The sequence below is a fragment of the Grus americana genome, chromosome 4 (genome assembly GCF_028858705.1).
Source record: "Grus americana isolate bGruAme1 chromosome 4, bGruAme1.mat, whole genome shotgun sequence".
Lineage (NCBI taxonomy): Eukaryota > Metazoa > Chordata > Aves > Gruiformes > Gruidae > Grus > Grus americana.
In genome coordinates this window covers 17,060,703-17,076,990 of record NC_072855.1, presented here as the reverse complement: position 1 = coordinate 17,076,990, position 16,288 = coordinate 17,060,703, and the positions used below count along the sequence as shown (strand labels likewise).

General features: G+C 40.9%; 1 protein-coding gene across 11 annotated transcripts in view; it reads left to right on the top strand.

The window, feature by feature from the left end:
- LDB2 (LIM domain binding 2) overlaps window positions 1-11,008 on the top strand; it is a 226,157-nt gene extending 215,149 nt beyond the window's left edge. For 2 of the 11 annotated variants that reach the window (XM_054824864.1, XM_054824867.1), the window contains 2 exons: window positions 533-684; window positions 9,727-11,008. In XM_054824864.1, the coding sequence (XP_054680839.1) occupies window positions 533-684; window positions 9,727-9,957 (383 nt within the window). In that variant the 3' untranslated portion in view covers window positions 9,958-11,008. Of the gene's footprint in view, window positions 1-532; window positions 685-6,870; window positions 7,014-9,691 lie in introns of all 11 variants that reach the window. The other 9 variants (XM_054824870.1, XM_054824871.1, XM_054824869.1 and 6 more) reach the window with 9 other exon arrangements.
- The last annotated feature ends 5,280 nt before the right edge of the window (window positions 11,009-16,288 follow it).

Below are 16,288 nucleotides of genomic sequence, written 5' to 3'. Positions count from 1 at the left end.
GGGGTAGTGGCAGTTTAGAGATTGAAGCGCACATCAGAGGTAGAAGGAACCGAAAGGGCAGTTGCTCGTATGCTGTATCGGTGGCAGCAGGAGGGTAGAAAGCTACCTTTGGCCTTTGCCTCTGGCTGGGTCAGTTGAAGCTGTACCCTACATCCAAATAAGACCTGGATTTTTGTTGAGCACTGTTGCTTACTGTGTGGTCTTCAGCATGTTACATGGTCAATTTGAGCATCATGATAATTATCATCATACTTCCATTGTAAAATGCTTTCAAATATCTTTATAGATAATGCTGGGAGAATAAGATTCATTAGTCCATTATACAAAATTGAAAGCAGATTCCATTGGTTTGGGTCCAAATATTATTCTATGGTTTGTCTAATCTAATACTGCTACTACTAGTACTACTACTAGTAAACATAGGAATTTAAAACTAGATGAAAAAATATTTCAGCACTTCTACTTGTGCATCATTTTAGTGCATGCTTTACAATATCTGCCATTTGCTTTCCTTCTTACCATTTTATTGCAGCAGAACCCACAAGACAACCAACAACCAAACGGAGAAAAAGGAAAAACTCTACTAGCAGCACTTCCAACAGCAGTGCTGGGAACAACGCAAATAGTACCAACAGCAAGAAAAAGTCAGCTGCTGCAAACCTGAGTCTATCAAGTCAGGTACCTGTAAGTCTCACTTTCCTTTTAGGCCTGAATCGCTAAATGTGCTTTAATTCTTTCCTTACATTGTAAAGAAGGTGCATTCTTGAGCCTAAACTATCACAAGCAAAAGGCAATCTTGCACAGCGTGCAATTAGTGGCGAGATGTGAAGAAGCAACTCTGCAGTGCAGCTTTAACGAATGACCCTCAAGTGGGGGTATCCTGAGGACCAGATGTGATTTTTTTTAATGCTGGGCCAAGTCTCCTTCTTGTCAGTGGGAGTCTTTCCACTGGCAATGGGAGTCAGATTGGGCCTCGTGGTTTTAGATACAGCATGAGTCTTGCAGACTTCCATCTGCCAGGTGCTAAGCGAGGATGAGTCCCTGTGGAACAGGACAGCCGTACCTGAGCAGACCGCTGGTCTCTCTACGTTAGTACCTTACCTCTAATCGGTGCCGCGTTCAGATGCTTCAGTGGAACAGGTTATGAATTAACTTACGTGCAGAGGTTATCTCTTTTTCTAACCACTCCGCTTGCAGAGGGTAGATCCCCTGAAATATGGGTCTTGGCTTATCCACTCTGCTCGCTGTAACTGTTGACATCCTAATTATATAGGGAAACACCAAGTCATTTCCAGAACTGTAGCAGCACTTTAATAATGTCACCTTTATTGCCTTAGTCACAGTATAGGGGTAATCAGACCCCAAATTGTGACAAAGTGTGTCTTAGTCAATAAGGAGATAGCTTATGCATTTTAAAGCTAGGGAAATTAATTTGATATTATAGGAACTATAAAGTAGTATCTTGGGAATAACATGCAGGGATTTTTATTGGACTTCTGATCAGCAGGTAGGAAAGGGCTAGGTCTCCTTCGAAGCCTGACAAAGAATATAGGCCTGTTAGCACAAAGCAGGCACTTCCTAGGAAGCTCGAATACCCAGATAAAAAAGAGGAGTAGACTAACACCAGTGAAATGAAATGAAGATTTTTGTTTAGCAACTGATTCAGCAATCCACTAGCTTACAGAAGCTTTAGGCTTCAGTACATTAAACTCATATTTTCTCCTTGTCATATTAAAATTTTCACATGGCTCGCATCTCCAGAGTCAGATTCTTTCCCTAATATAGGCATCTCTGGGTTTTTCTGGCAGCACAAAGCAGTCAGAAGGCCAGCTACCTGATCCCCTGGTGGCAGGGACCACTCTGCCTCACTGACTGTGTCTGCCAGAAAACCCCTTGGATCAATAATCAACCATATTTAAAAAAAACCAGCAATTAGGTGCAAAACTGAGCAATGAGCTAGCTCCCTGCTGTCTCCAAGTTTAAAAGACAGTAAAATCACTTTAGCTTGGCTGCTCCTTTCCCCGAGTTCAGTTCAGTAGGACCAGAATCTGACCTCCTGTCTCTCTTCAGCCTGCTTCTCCCTGGAGAGATGACTTTTGTTGGCTTCAGTGGTAGCCATGTGTACTCGTACATCTAAGTGTAATTGAGCCCTCTGACAGTTACCTGTCACTCCCACTGATACTCAAGCTAACTTCAGGTACTGAAAGGCTCCTGCTGACAGATGTAGTAAAGGGTACTCTTCCTGATGGAGATGACAGTTGAGTATCTGAGACATAATGATGAAGTTTATCATGGTATGAAGGATGGATTTTTAGTCTTCATTGACTTTCAGGATGCTGCAGTCAATATTTTTCAATATTGTTTGCTTTCTGTACCAGAGTAGCAAGATGGTCTAAACTCTTTTGTATGGAGGATCAGGTTCTGTTTTTAGGACTCTTCTCCTTTCCCCTTGCACAGTGGAAGATGCTTAGTTGTTTGGTTTGACATACTAACAGCTCTTCCCATCTTCCCCACAGCAAAGATAGCAAACCAGATGGAATTGATGGTGGGGCCACTCTGAAGAGTAGACAGAACTCAAAATAATTTTAGCAGTAGGATATTTTGGTGTAAAACTATTCAACACTTTTCAGTTAGAGAGATGTTACCATGTTTCTTCAGAATTACGCATTCTTTGAAGCGGGCCTTATTACAGGCATGCCACTGCTTTTCAAAGTTAGCTGCAGGTAGCAGTAACTTGCTTTCTGTTTCTTTCTCTCAACTTTACCTTAAAACGTATCAGTCTGTAGTTAACGTTTGATTTCCCTTATATGCAATAGAAGACAAGATATCCCCAAACACAATCTGACAGTTTTGAACTGACTAAAAGCTTCATTTGGCAATAGAGCTTTCTGTGAATGCAACTTTCCTGCTCAGTAGAAAAAAACCTACTGAAATCATTAATTTTCAGTGTTAAAAGCATTTCCCCCCTCATTATTAGAGAAGAAGAATGAAATCACTGCATCTTCTGTGCACATGATTCACATAAGCAGAGCTACTTTCAGTTCCATTTTTCCCATCATCCTCTCTGGAGAACCCCAACACTGAGCTCATATCCATACCAAACCTGGATTAATATGGAGTCATGTACTTCAGCTTTCTCTTTTTCTCCAGTGATTTCTTCCCAGGCAGCAAAGACAGTCTCTCCAACATAACAGAATCTAATTCCTAATTTCCTGTCACTTTTATGCTCCTATGTTGGTTTTTCTTTGATAGTAAATTAATCCTGGTTAGAGACTGTTTCCTTAGCCTCTGTTCTATGTAATGTTTCTTGGTTTAGGACATTAGTAAATTACTCAGTTTTGTTCCTGCAGTAGTGCTGTGTACACTGGCAAATGTGTGAACTTACCATATTCCTCATCCAAATTTCCCACCCACACTATTAACTTCTATTTCTTTAAGGAGGGCTTCATGTCTAGAGAGGCAAATTTTCCATGTTTAGGACAGTGACTGGAAAGCAGCTGGAGTGCCATCAGCTATGACAAAGCTTGAAACTTCAGAGATTTGTCATTTTCCCCATAGCCCCTTCCAGATCTTCAGATAAATACATGGGGCTAAGCAAACTTTGATCAATGAGGTGGAACAGTACTTGTCACATACATATTCTTCTTCAGTAATAGGAGGTTGTGCCATTTCCTCTACCTTCGTATTTTCTGATCAGTTCTTCAGGCAGGGACAGTGCTGACAATACAGAGTCAAGCCCAGAAAGTGCAATGATGTGGTTTATTTCCATGCATGAGTCAGGTTGGCAGTGCACCCTGAAGTTCAGTTGCTGAAGCCTAATCAATCAGTATCATTTGTGCCCTTTGTGTTGCCTTAAATTTATTAGCACTTTGACTGCGCTGACACATTCTGATACATCTTTAATAACACAGTCTTCAAAAGCATCTTAAGGGTCTCTGCCAGTGGGTGGGTATGCATCTTCCCTCTCATCAGTAATTTGAAAAGGGTCAGTCTCAGTCTGTCCTGATATCTCTAACTATTTTTTATACTTTCTCAGCCCTGCTAAATAAAATACAAAGTTTTGCCCTTTTGACAGTCACTTGCATTCTCTTACACTTGTTTTCCTTTATAATGTGGTTTCTGTGATTCTGTTAGTTCTCTTGCTGCTGGTTGCAGACCTTCAGCATCTCCTCTTGTCAACATGACTCTTCCTGCCCAAGTCCCTTGTTTAACACCTTTTCTACATAGTATATTTCCTACATTGTTAAAACAAATGTAGTTAGCCAGTGTGCTACATGATTGCACTGCACAACTTATGCCTAGGTTGGCCTGTTACTTGTCCAGTGGTTGTTTTGACCTGAATCTGTAAGTGCTGAGGCAACACACTGTAGTGTGTTGGAAGTAGAACAAAGGGCCACTAAAGTCTCTCCAACAGCACAAATACAAAAACATTTTTCTCACCAGAAGATTTCTTTCAGGCTCTCATCGGTGCAGGCTCAATAGTTCCAGTGATTTCCACAGATGCATTGGCTTTTTTTAGTGCTTAAAGAAAGTTGACAGAACAGGGACCCAGAAATTGTAGTCCACTCAGCTGTCTTAGACTCAGCAGATGCCAGTCATTTGAACTGTTCTCAGATTTGTTCGTGTTATCAATCACACCTGATCTTTGGAAGAAACGTTAACCCATTGTGCAGAAACTGGAATTACTAATTCCCCTTTCCTCCAAAGAGCAAAGATGGGCAAGACTCCTTCTGCAAGGTTCATAGAAAACCTGCCTTTCTAATGTTAACTTTCCTATGATTTTAAAGAAAGTAGTTATCTAATTTGGGTGTGTCACTGCCTTATCACTTACACAGTACTAATTTCCTCTAATATTTGAAGCTAGCTGCAGTGTTTTACCAAGTCCTTGCTCAGTTTTTAAGCCTCTTTACTGGCTGAAATTGTATTCCTTTTCATTTTCCGTATTCTTCTGTTTCAAACAAAACTTTCTCGCAAGCCCAGGCCCTTGCACATAGAGCAGTGACTTGTACAACAGGTATATGAAGATCATCAGAAGAGCTATATCATACAGCCATATCACTTAAGTAGCACTTTCTGTTAACTTTAATAAAAAAACCTCTGCATTCATCCATTCTCATCTATTTGAATTGGGAAATTTGACAACAATGCACAACTCTCACAAACTCTAAGAACCATTGCTCTAGGCTGCTCCTAGTCATAACCATACAAATTAATAGGTGGATTTTGCTTTCATTTACTAATGAAGATCCTGTTGAGTGTAATACTGTAACCATGAACCCAGTGAAATATCATTTGTGTTGGAAAGAATAAAGCATCACTACATACCACTAAGTAAATCAAACATTCTTTGTTACATCCAGAGTCTTAATTAGAGCCTCCTTGCACTCTTTAAGCGAGTTACGTACCTCAATAATCTCTCTTTCTCTTTGTAGTTCTCTGTAAGCTCCTCAAAAGCCAAATCCATAAATAAACCTGCTAATGTGGAAAGGAGCAATAAAATCTCCTATGTGTTTCAGAAACGAGCCTGAAAGGGGTAGATTTAGGTGGTTTGTAATGGATGTTGTAGTACCAGAGCTACAGTTCCAGGGCCAGAAGATTAGTGTCAGAAATTATCCCGTGTCTCAGAACTGTGCAATTTGGAATCTAAGATTTAGCCGTAAGGAGATGAGAGTGAACAAATTGGTTTCCAGTTGTTGCGCTTTAGGAAAAATATTCCAAACAAGAACAGAACGTCAAGTTAACAGAGAGGAGTATGATGAGATGTGAAAGATAACCATTTTCTTCTAGAAAGTGTTTACTCTGAAACCTAATTAAAACGTCAGTTCTGTTTCTATAGATCATTTCAACACCAATGTCAGTCCGATGTTTTTGTCTTGGACGCAGTGACCATTATGGGTGTGGGCAGCAATGGGGTTCTCAGTCATTAATAATTTTTGTGGCAAGGAGCTAAGAAGTCAGTTATTAAAATAATCACCGCTAACACAATTCTGTAAGAAGGAAGGAAGGCAGGAGGAGGTACCCTTCTTCTTTTGACTTAGCACTTAGAGGTATGCTGGCTGCTAAAACTAGTGCAACTTTCAATCCTTGGAGTATGAGACTTGCTTGAACAATATACTTGATAGTTTCAGGCGGTTTTAATTATCTCAGTCTTGTGAAGCACTGTTTGTCTACTTCTGGGGCCTGTGACACCTGAGCTACGAACTAGTCACTGTAACACACTGAGCGGGGCTACGTATTAGCAGCAGCAAAGATGGCAGGCATAGGGATGGGGAATTTTACATGGCCCACCACACTTTTTTACCTCCAGACTCCTGTAAGACATCGTTTTTAGCCATCAGATGATCTTTGAAATCCCAAGTTAAAAAGTGTACTTATGTAACTGGGCATAGCAGAGCTAAACTTCGAGGCTAGGCATAAAAAAGATGAAGCCTGAGAAATGACCGGTCTGTTAAATAGAAGTGCTTGCATTTAAGTTGTGTATGAAGTGATCTCTGTGTATAGTTTATATGTATCAATTTAAGTTTGGATGGCAATTAGGGTTATTTCAGGATGAAAGGTATGATATACATGAAAGCTGCTTTTGTGGTTATATTATTAAATAATACATTTCTATCACATAATGTAAAACATCCACTGCTTTATTTACAGTGCTTCACTGCAACCATATTTTACTATCATGAGACATTCCTTGACCAAAAATGTTGTTTCTAATCACAGAGTAAATTAATAAGATTGAGTGACTACAGTCTAAATCTTTTTTAAACTAATCTAGTCAAATATGTGCTACCATAACTAGGCCATAGCAGTGTGTGCTGCCGTGCAAGAGACTAGGGTTTAATTCTTGGATTCTGCTTCTCACTCCATGAGCAGGAGCTAGGAGCACTCCAGAGCTGCAGCCTCAACCCTGGGAGGGATGGAGCCTTGTGTCATTCAACAGCAGTGACCCCCACTGGCCAATTTAAGGAGAAGCATTGAGGGGCTCTAAAAGGAGTCACTTCCAGTCCTCCTCAGAGGTTGGTGGTCATTGCACGGGATCTAGTGAGTGGAGGTTCAATGGGGTGCACTCGGTGGGGTCTTCAGCTTTCAGTCTGAGGAGCAGAATCCTCTCCGGGGAGGAACCAGCATGTGCGCTTCCTGAGACACTATTTTTGCCTGACATAACTATTAGTGGCAGGATTGTCAAGAATATATATATTATTTTTTCAAATGTCCTGTAACTAATGCTGTGATATCTCTTTTAAATAGAATGAGGGAAAACTCCACTAACCTCAGTATAATTGTAGCTTAATTCCCAGAGAGAGAGAGAGAGAGAGAGAGAGAGAGAGATATACTCAATAGCATGGAGAGAAATACAAGTGCAAACTGTCTTCTCAGTGGGTGTCATTATACTAAAGGAATAATATTTGCAAAGAATCTGAGAAATTAGAGATGGAAACACAAGGTCATTGAGCATCTCCCCACTGATGCACGAATGTTTCCTACCACAGATTGAGATTTTTTCCCAGCCCAGTGTTAGGTGACCTGAGCAGCAAAGCTAGCACTGTTCCAGTGGGGTCATTAATCCTCAGTCTGCGGTTCTCAGTAACAGGAATATTGTCTTAGCAGTGGGAGTTACATTTTCATTTACTTAATGTCATCTTAGTACCCTAGTTTACATCTCATCGGATTGGCCTAAAGCGATCCTCTTCCTTTCGGCACTTGCAGCTGTTAAGCATATTTACCCCTCCCAATCATTTGGTGGATGTAATGCATATTTAATTCTTTCACGTGGCCTCCCCTGCCAGCTGTTCTAGCCCCATAGTTATTTTTGATGCGCTTCTCTAAGTCTCATCCAAGTTGCCGACCTTTTGCTGGTATGGCAACAGGGAGAACTTGAGGTCCGCACACAAGAGCGTTGAAATAGGAGAAACTGTTGCCACCTCGGTCTGTGATTCTGTATTTCAGCCACTGTGGTCCTTTTTGCCTGCCGTATCACACTGCACGCTCAAACCCAACTTGCTGTCCTCTGCCAGGTCTCTCTTGTCTTTAAAGCTCTCGCAGTACAATGGGGTCAGGTCTGGTTCAGCAGTGCGCACTATACATCGTCTGTTGTTTAGAGGGACGAAATAAATTAGCATAAACTTCTGGTTACAAACACTTTTGTCTTTTAAACGTCTATGTCACAAAGCTTTGTGTGAGTTTTATTTAACCAAATATTTTATGGCTATATGGAGTAACAGAATATAGACAATATAAAGAAGAAATCATGTAACAGTTTCCATCTACTCACAAATTTTTCACATAACACAGGCTGAAAATGTAATATAAACATTCTTCCGTAGCATGTCAGCCTTTGCTGAGGGATATCGAGAAACAGCGTAAATACTTACAGGCAATAATTTGTATCATTTCGTGGTGAAAGAAGTACATATCTGATTAAAAAGAAACCTTATTGAATGCAAACATTTGTCTTCTGTTTGCTTTTTACATTCATGAGGAGGAACAGATCCTTTAAAATATGAATCTGTTGTTCGCTAGGATTCTTGGAAGGGCGTGTTAAATCAGCAGGTACAAAGCTAGACATCTGGAATTACTGCACTTGTACCAAGCGCTAGCTGATGCCCTGCCACCTGAGCTGCATGAAAAGATGCATCCCACATATTTCTTCAGCGGTTAGCACAGCAGCCTGATTCTCGGTTGAACAGAGAGAACAAGAGAGCTCTCTGGCTTTGCACCTTTGCTTTCCAATCTCAAGTTTGCACCTTTCTATCCCATGCTGGTTAGGTTTTTTGCAGCAGATCTGTGATGCACTGGAGTACAGTAGGCGGTTTACTTGTTTTCATGGAAGGACAATTTGTACTTAAAGCAGTGATTAGATGAATTCTTTCTTTCTTGCATGCTTCAGTTTTTGATGACTACTAGCTTCATCAGTGTAATTATAATTAGCACTCTTCATCTTCCTTTTACGGTACCAGCTGGACAGATTGGTCCTCTTACTGCACAGATTGGCGGCAGGGTTGCCTACATGGAGTTAGGTGACAGGCACCATGAAATAACAGATGGTAAATTCAGGGCTTGTTGGCAATCAGCAGGTTTTTGCTAATGACTTAATTAGCTATGCAAATTGTCAAATCAGTGTGAACATTGTTTTTATCGAAAACTTTACCTAAATTAATTACCATAATTAAGTAGCAGAATGTCAAGTATATTGGATGCGTAAAAGGGCTTGGCTGGCTATGGATAAGAGAGTTACCATCTTTATTAGAGTGCTGTGCTCCACATTTGAGAAGTCTGAGGATAAGAAATGTGGTTTCTTTTAAGCTACTTTTAAAATACGCATATCGCCAAGTTGCAACTGAGATGCACCCTGGTGCCTTTCCAAATAAAATGGCTCAGGAAAGAATTACTGGATAAAGGCTAAATATTTCAAGCAGGAGTTTAAGGCAGTTTCACAGCCTGCTTACTTGCTTAAAATCATGCACATTTTTCAGTCTACCTGCTTTTCAGTTCTGGGGTTTCTGAAATCCAGAGCCAGGAACATGTGGCTAGAGAGATGTGTTACAGTTTTTCATTTACATTAGAAATAAAGTGTAAGCCTGTCTCCTGGTTCCTACTATGCAGGAACTTTTAACTCTGTTGTTCAAATATCACAAAGTTAAGAGATGCAAATTCTCTAACATAATTTTTTTAAGTTGATTTTTTCTCTCTCAAGGTTTCCATATAACAAATATTGGGTGCTGTTCACAGGATGTGATGGTGGTAGGAGAACCAACTCTGATGGGAGGCGAATTTGGGGATGAAGACGAAAGGCTTATCACTAGATTAGAGAATACACAGTATGATGCAGCAAATGGCATGGATGATGAAGAAGATTTCAACAATTCACCTGCACTGGGAAATAACAGCCCGTGGAACAGCAAACCTCCTGCTAACCAGGAGACTAAATCTGAAAACCCCACACCACAAGCTTCCCAATAGGTCATTCTGCAGCAGTACCCATTGCAACGTATGTCAGTGGGTTATCAATTACTGTTTCACAGCGTTCTTAAAAAAAAAAAAAAATTAAAACCCCCACCTTTCAACGGATACAGTATCTATTTCTAAACTAAAGCTATCTGATTTTTTTTTAATTAGGGAAAATTCTTGTATAAGCTTCCATATACATTTCTTGGAAGCATTCACATACAACATGATACTGGCACTGACCTCAATTAAAATAATTGAAAATTAAATAGCATTCATGGCAAATTTCTGACAATGCATTTTATTGGAAGGGGTTGTTTTTTTCCTCATCGAACAATGGCCATATTTTAACAAGTCATCAGTGCTCAGGATGTCATTAACGTAACTATGTAAAACTTTTTACAATTGTAATATATTTTCTGCTTTTCAACTTGCACCTGAAATTTCTTGTTTCAGAAAAAAAAAATCAGCTTTTAAGGAAAAGTAATTTAAAGTAACTTTTGTTCTTTCTTTAACTTTTCTTTCATCAGTTAATCATTTAAAGGATCCAGCATTTTTCATTTAAGTTTAGCTGATGCCAGTAGATACTCTTTCCATCGTTTAATAAAAATGCTGAAACAAGAAATGTCTTTTTTTCATCAAAGACATGAGAAATATTTTTATGTGGAAGAAGACACCCAGTCCTATGAGAGTTTATGCTTTGTAAAATTGCTGTCGATCCAGATATTTTGAAGCCATGTAATCCATTAACTTTGTGGGCAGCTTAATAAATCTAAAACTTTTGTGTTTTTATTATTGTATCTGAGTTGGCTTTGTTGTTATTTCTTTTCATAGTATATTTCTTGTATAATATTTTTGTAAAGCCCTCAAACCTTTTTTTGTTTTACTTTTTTTTTTTATTCTGGTGTATTTATGTGAAACTTTATAAAAGAAACTAATTTTTTCATTTACATATTAATATGTTCAACTCATCATGTAAAGACACAGTGAGTCAGTGTGTTATATAATACAACTGTATTTTATGTATGCTTTGCCAATAAGTGTGCCAATAAACTGTGTTAACAAACGTGCTCTTATATAGTGCATTTACAGTTCCTTGCATGCAAAAGACATACGCCCAAGTGCAGGATCGTGCAGCAGGAATTTTTGGAATTAACGTTGCACTGAATTACAATCTTTTTCCGTCAAAAAGGAAAGCCTATAGTTTAGGTGTGAATCGCTTATAGCTCAATTTGGTTAGATGCTCTTTTTTTAACATTAATGATATGTAACATCACAGGTCAGACCCAGCAGCAAGAGCCAAGCGCAAGGGAGCACAGGGCATCCAGCAAGCACAGCTCCATCCTGAACTTTGCATCCCTCGCCTTTCAGGGCTGGGGCTTATCAGAGCAGGGATTTCCACTCTGCTGAATTCTGTCTGATAGTTTTATGATGAGTCCCTCAACTGGGGCTGAGAGGATTTAAAAAATTCTCCTTCTTTCTTCCCTTTGCTATCAAATCAATTGTTCACGGGAGCAGGCAAACCCTCTGGACTGGTGCAGCCTCTCTGAGTACAGCCCGGCGTGTAAAGCCCCTCAGCCGAGCTGGGAGGCACAGAGGCGCACGCCTGCGTCCCGAGGCAGCTGAGAAGCCCTGCAAGGTGCACCCTGCGGGTGGCAGATACTTACAGGCAGAATTACCGGCACGGAGATACTGAGTCTACACGATCCTGCCTTTTGTGCACAGGAGCGATGTTTTGCTCTGACCGAAACTGTACTTTTAGTATTACTGACATTATAAAAGCATCTGTAGAACTCCAGTTTTTTTCCTGAGTGGCTGTACATGTATCCAGAAGCCACTCTAGGGAAATGTGTCTCCCAAGCGTATATGCATATTTTTAAGAATGCTTTTGCTGGGTGTGATTCCGCCAAATAGTTTCGTAGCCACCATTGCAGAAGAAATACGGGGCAAAGCACCCTGTGTGGCCACTCGGTTCTTCAGCGGGAGACAGCTCCTTCCCTGCCTGAAGAATGGACCTCAGCCTCCGACATGGGCCCCGTTCTCCTGCAAGCAAAATCCTTGTTGGATGAATTTTGGCACCTATGGTAGGCCTTGCAGAAAGACAGCCTAAACGACACAAAAGCTTATCTACTGTAGGGTAGAATTTAAAACTACCTAAATAACAAACGCGGACTGAGTGTATCCACATAGATAGCGATGCTGCTCCTTCGTAACACTTGCAGGACGTAGGAAATGGTAGCTCTGTCACGCAGGATCAGCGTCGTGGTTCAGCCCCAGCCGGCAGCTAAGCACCACGCAGCTGCTCGCTCACCCGTCCACCCAGGGTGGGATGGGGAGGAGAATTGGAAGAAAAAGGTAAAACTCGTGGGTTGGGATAAGGATAGTTTACTGGGACAGCAAAGGCAGAGGGAAATAACAACAACAGTACTTACAACAGAATGTACAAAGCGGGTGGTACACAAGGCAATTTGCTCACCGCCCAGAACCCAATGCCCGAGCAATGACCCCTCCCCAGCCAGCTCCCCCCCTTATATACTGAGCATGACATCATGGTATGGAATACCCCTCTGGCTAGTTTGGGTCACCTGTCCTGGCTGAGTCCCCTCCCAGCTTCTTGTGAAAATTAACTCTACCCTAGCCGAAAACCAGGACGATCAGCCCTGATTTTTCCATGTAAATAATTAAATTCACAGTGTATGCCATTACGGGATCACTGGCTCCTATGTAGCTGCTATAACATTACAATTACACACTGTAATTCTAATGTTCAAAACCACTAATCATTCCTATTACATTTCCATGAGCACACTCTAAAACGCGTTCCTTATTATTAATCTTTCAAGACTGGCACTACTGTTTCAATTTTTAAAAGATTTATGATGTCATATTACTCCTGTTGTTTCAGTAAATAAACATAGGAATGCTTGGAAAACGAGTAACAGACTCCTTAGAGTGCTGTCCTTGAATTAATCTGGAAGGACACTTTCTCCATATCTCCTCAAAAACCCCATCTACAAGCTATCAATCCACCCTATTGTGGTTAGGGTGAATAACAGATGGAGCTAGCTGATTTTATTTATTCCCTTATTTATTCACAAAAGAACACGTCCAAATGGGCCGGCTCAGTGAAGCGGTTTGGGATGTACAGCAGCTGACCACGCAGTCTGGTCATTGCCACTTCTTTCATCCCCATGCCCTGGGCTGCTGCATGGGCTTTTCTTACCGCCTTCGAAATGGCATGGTGACCTCGTCAAGTCGGAGCCTGTGATCCTGTGTCTGATCCCGTGTGCTTGTGCCCTGTCCTTGGGAACACTCCCCCCGGGTAGAGAATTAAGGTACAGCAGCGACACATTCACTACTGGATTTGATGCCTTTCGGTGGTGGGTTGCAGTTCAATGACACTGCAGCTTTTGTGTGCTCTGTGACCGTCTGATACAGAGAAGTGGGAAAGGTGAATAAACATCACAGGTGAGTTGAAGTAGCACGTTCATGAGAGCTGAGGTTGCAGCCTGAAGAATGAAAGCTTGAAACCAGCAATTAATTTTACCATAATCTAATCTCACCACCTACAAGAACATTGTATCTCTTTTAGAATTGGGAAGGAAATAATGTTGTTGACACTTTTCTCTGGGGAGCCCTGCAATTATTAAAAGGAGGAAGGAAACTTACCTCATGATGCTGAAATACTTTGAAAGAGAAGGCTCTTGTTTGTTTTAGCTAAATGGAGGGAAATACTGGCCCTGAGAAGTGCCCGTGCAAATCAGAGGGAGGAAATTCCAGGAGTTTACTTAGAAAAGCAGAGTCACATAATTAGTAAAGTGACTGAGTTAGAGCACTGATAACTGAGCTGGTTGCTGTTACAAAAGACTCGGACCATGCAAGAATCATAAGCACTGGTGTTTTGGTTACTCTTTGAATTGCTTAGAGGATTTTTTTTGGTCTTGGGTCAGCAAAGTCCACTTCTCGGGGAGCTTCCAACTCACATGAGTCACCAGCTGGTCTCACCAGCTGCCCCTCGTGAGAACGCTCTTAAAGCTCCATCTTTCTCCCTTTTCACAATGAGCAAAAAAGAAGCAATATTTGCAGCTTTGTAGTCTCTTCAGAAAGAAGGTGTCCTCAGGTTTTATCATCTATGCATTGGTGTGTGTGAATGTAATAACATTGTAGGATAATTCAATTTGGAAGGGACCTCAGGAGGTGTAACTAGTACTTCTATGCTTGCAGCATCACTGGGCTCTGTGAAAGTCCTAAGTAACTAATTTTTAACCTTGGTCCTGGAGAAAGTACTGCTCTCGCATGTTTGGGAAGCATAACCAACTTGCATCCTTGGGGAAAAGAGCAAAAGTGCCCATGACCGGAGAGCTGCCATGGATAATCAGTCCTGAAGTGGGCAGAAAGAGATGGGGGTAGAGGGGAAGGAAACTACGGAGCAGAAAGGCAAAACACCGAGCATTACTGGGTGTGCTCTAACGCCAGGGTGGAGAGAGGGTCCTTACCCAGCCTTTGCTGCGAAACGCCATTAAGGGAGCCCAAATGATAGAACCAGCCATAAGAACAGACTAAATTTTGCAATTTTGTGGCCTCCATGAAAATCCCATTTTAGCAAAGACAGGATGAAAGAGAAAACATGAATGATTGATATTGAAGGAAACCCAGTTTGTGTCTAATATATCCTGGAGAAACTGCTAATGGAAATTGAATAGTCCTGAAAATATTTCCTGAGACTGCAACTCTGATCAAGTAGCCCTATGGTGATATATTGCACGTCCAAATTAAAGCTGCCCTGGGGCACAAGTAACCCCAGCAGCTGGTTTTACTGTGTAGGACTGGATGATTTGTATGTTTTTTCTAGCTTTTTGACAGCATATTTTTATACAAGGCTAAGGCCTGAATCTTCTACTATGTATGAGGAGCTCCTGAATATTTAACATCCCATAGAACTGATGTTACTCTGGCATATTATTATGCTTCTATTAGGAAATCTGGTGGTACCTCAGCATTGCAGAATGGCAGATAAAGAGTCACTTATGGAAGTCTCTAAATTCATGGACCATACTGCTATGTTTCATGAGAAGATACGAATTTCCACTGACTGTTCACAGTATTAAAATCCGTTCTAATTTAGCACGTTATTTTGACAGTGGTTAGTACCAGTTCTTTCAAAGGGAGAGGCTTTATTAAGAACAGTGATGGAGCAATCTAACTGTAGGAGCATTTCTTCCATGACCCTGTGAGTCACTTCTGAAGTAAAAGAACTATATCCCTTACATCAAGAAATAATTTTAATGAGTCTATGGGCAGTCTTAATCCATAAGCACGTTTTAAAACACCATTATGCACTAAAGATGACGTCAGAGCATAATACACTTGCGCATACAGAATCAAAAACTTTATAAAAAGTATCCAGCCCCAAAAGAGCACAAACACTCCAGCTCCCCAAGAAACTCCTGATTATGCTTCCATCAACTTTACTGGGAGCAGGATGAGATTGATGAGCGTTGGTTTAGATAACTTACTAAATGCATCCCTGATAACTCAGGTGCTAAATACCATTACTGCACATTAGCAGGGGGATGTGCTTCAGCTGAACCCAGATAAATGCCCACCCAGTGTGCCTCCATTCCCGTTGGACACCCAAATTTAGGATGCTGTAGGTCTGTGCTCATAGCTAGAGTCCAAAATTCTCCAGATTGTTTTTCTTTTCTTTTTCGTGTGTGGTTGTGGGGATTTTATGAGGTTGGGGATTTGGGGGGGGAGGAGAGGTTTTATGTTTTGGGGGGGGGGTGTTTGTTAATTTGTATAGTGCTCTATGATATAAATACTCTCAGATATCCAAGATCTTACCAGTTGGAAGGTGACATGCAGAACAGTCATTACAGTGTGTATGTGTGAACAGTATTTTATGCTATGCTAAAAGGAATTCTGTCTGATCTCTGGAGATCCTCAAGTTGTGTATCGCCCCAGTTTAATTAATAGCTCTGTCTCAACGACTCTGAATTCATCTGAGATAGTACGTACAATTTTGTATTGAACAGCTATAATGTATAAGGCTAGCGTCTCCTTCGTAAGTGCATTAGGAGACATTTTAGCAAATGCTTGATATGAAGCAGGCATTTAACACTCCTTATCACATTCGACTGCAACTCTCATTTCATCACATAAAGTTTCATCCTCCCTGACTGATCTCTTGGGGGGTCTGAGTACTGGAAAAGCTTTTAAGGACTGTGTTTGGTGCTTTCAGATGCTGGGTTGAGGGGGTTTTTCCATTCAATTTTCTTTCATCTCTTTTTGAAAGCTTATGAAAATTTGTTTGCCATTTTGCCCAAAGTTTTTAACCTTCCATCTT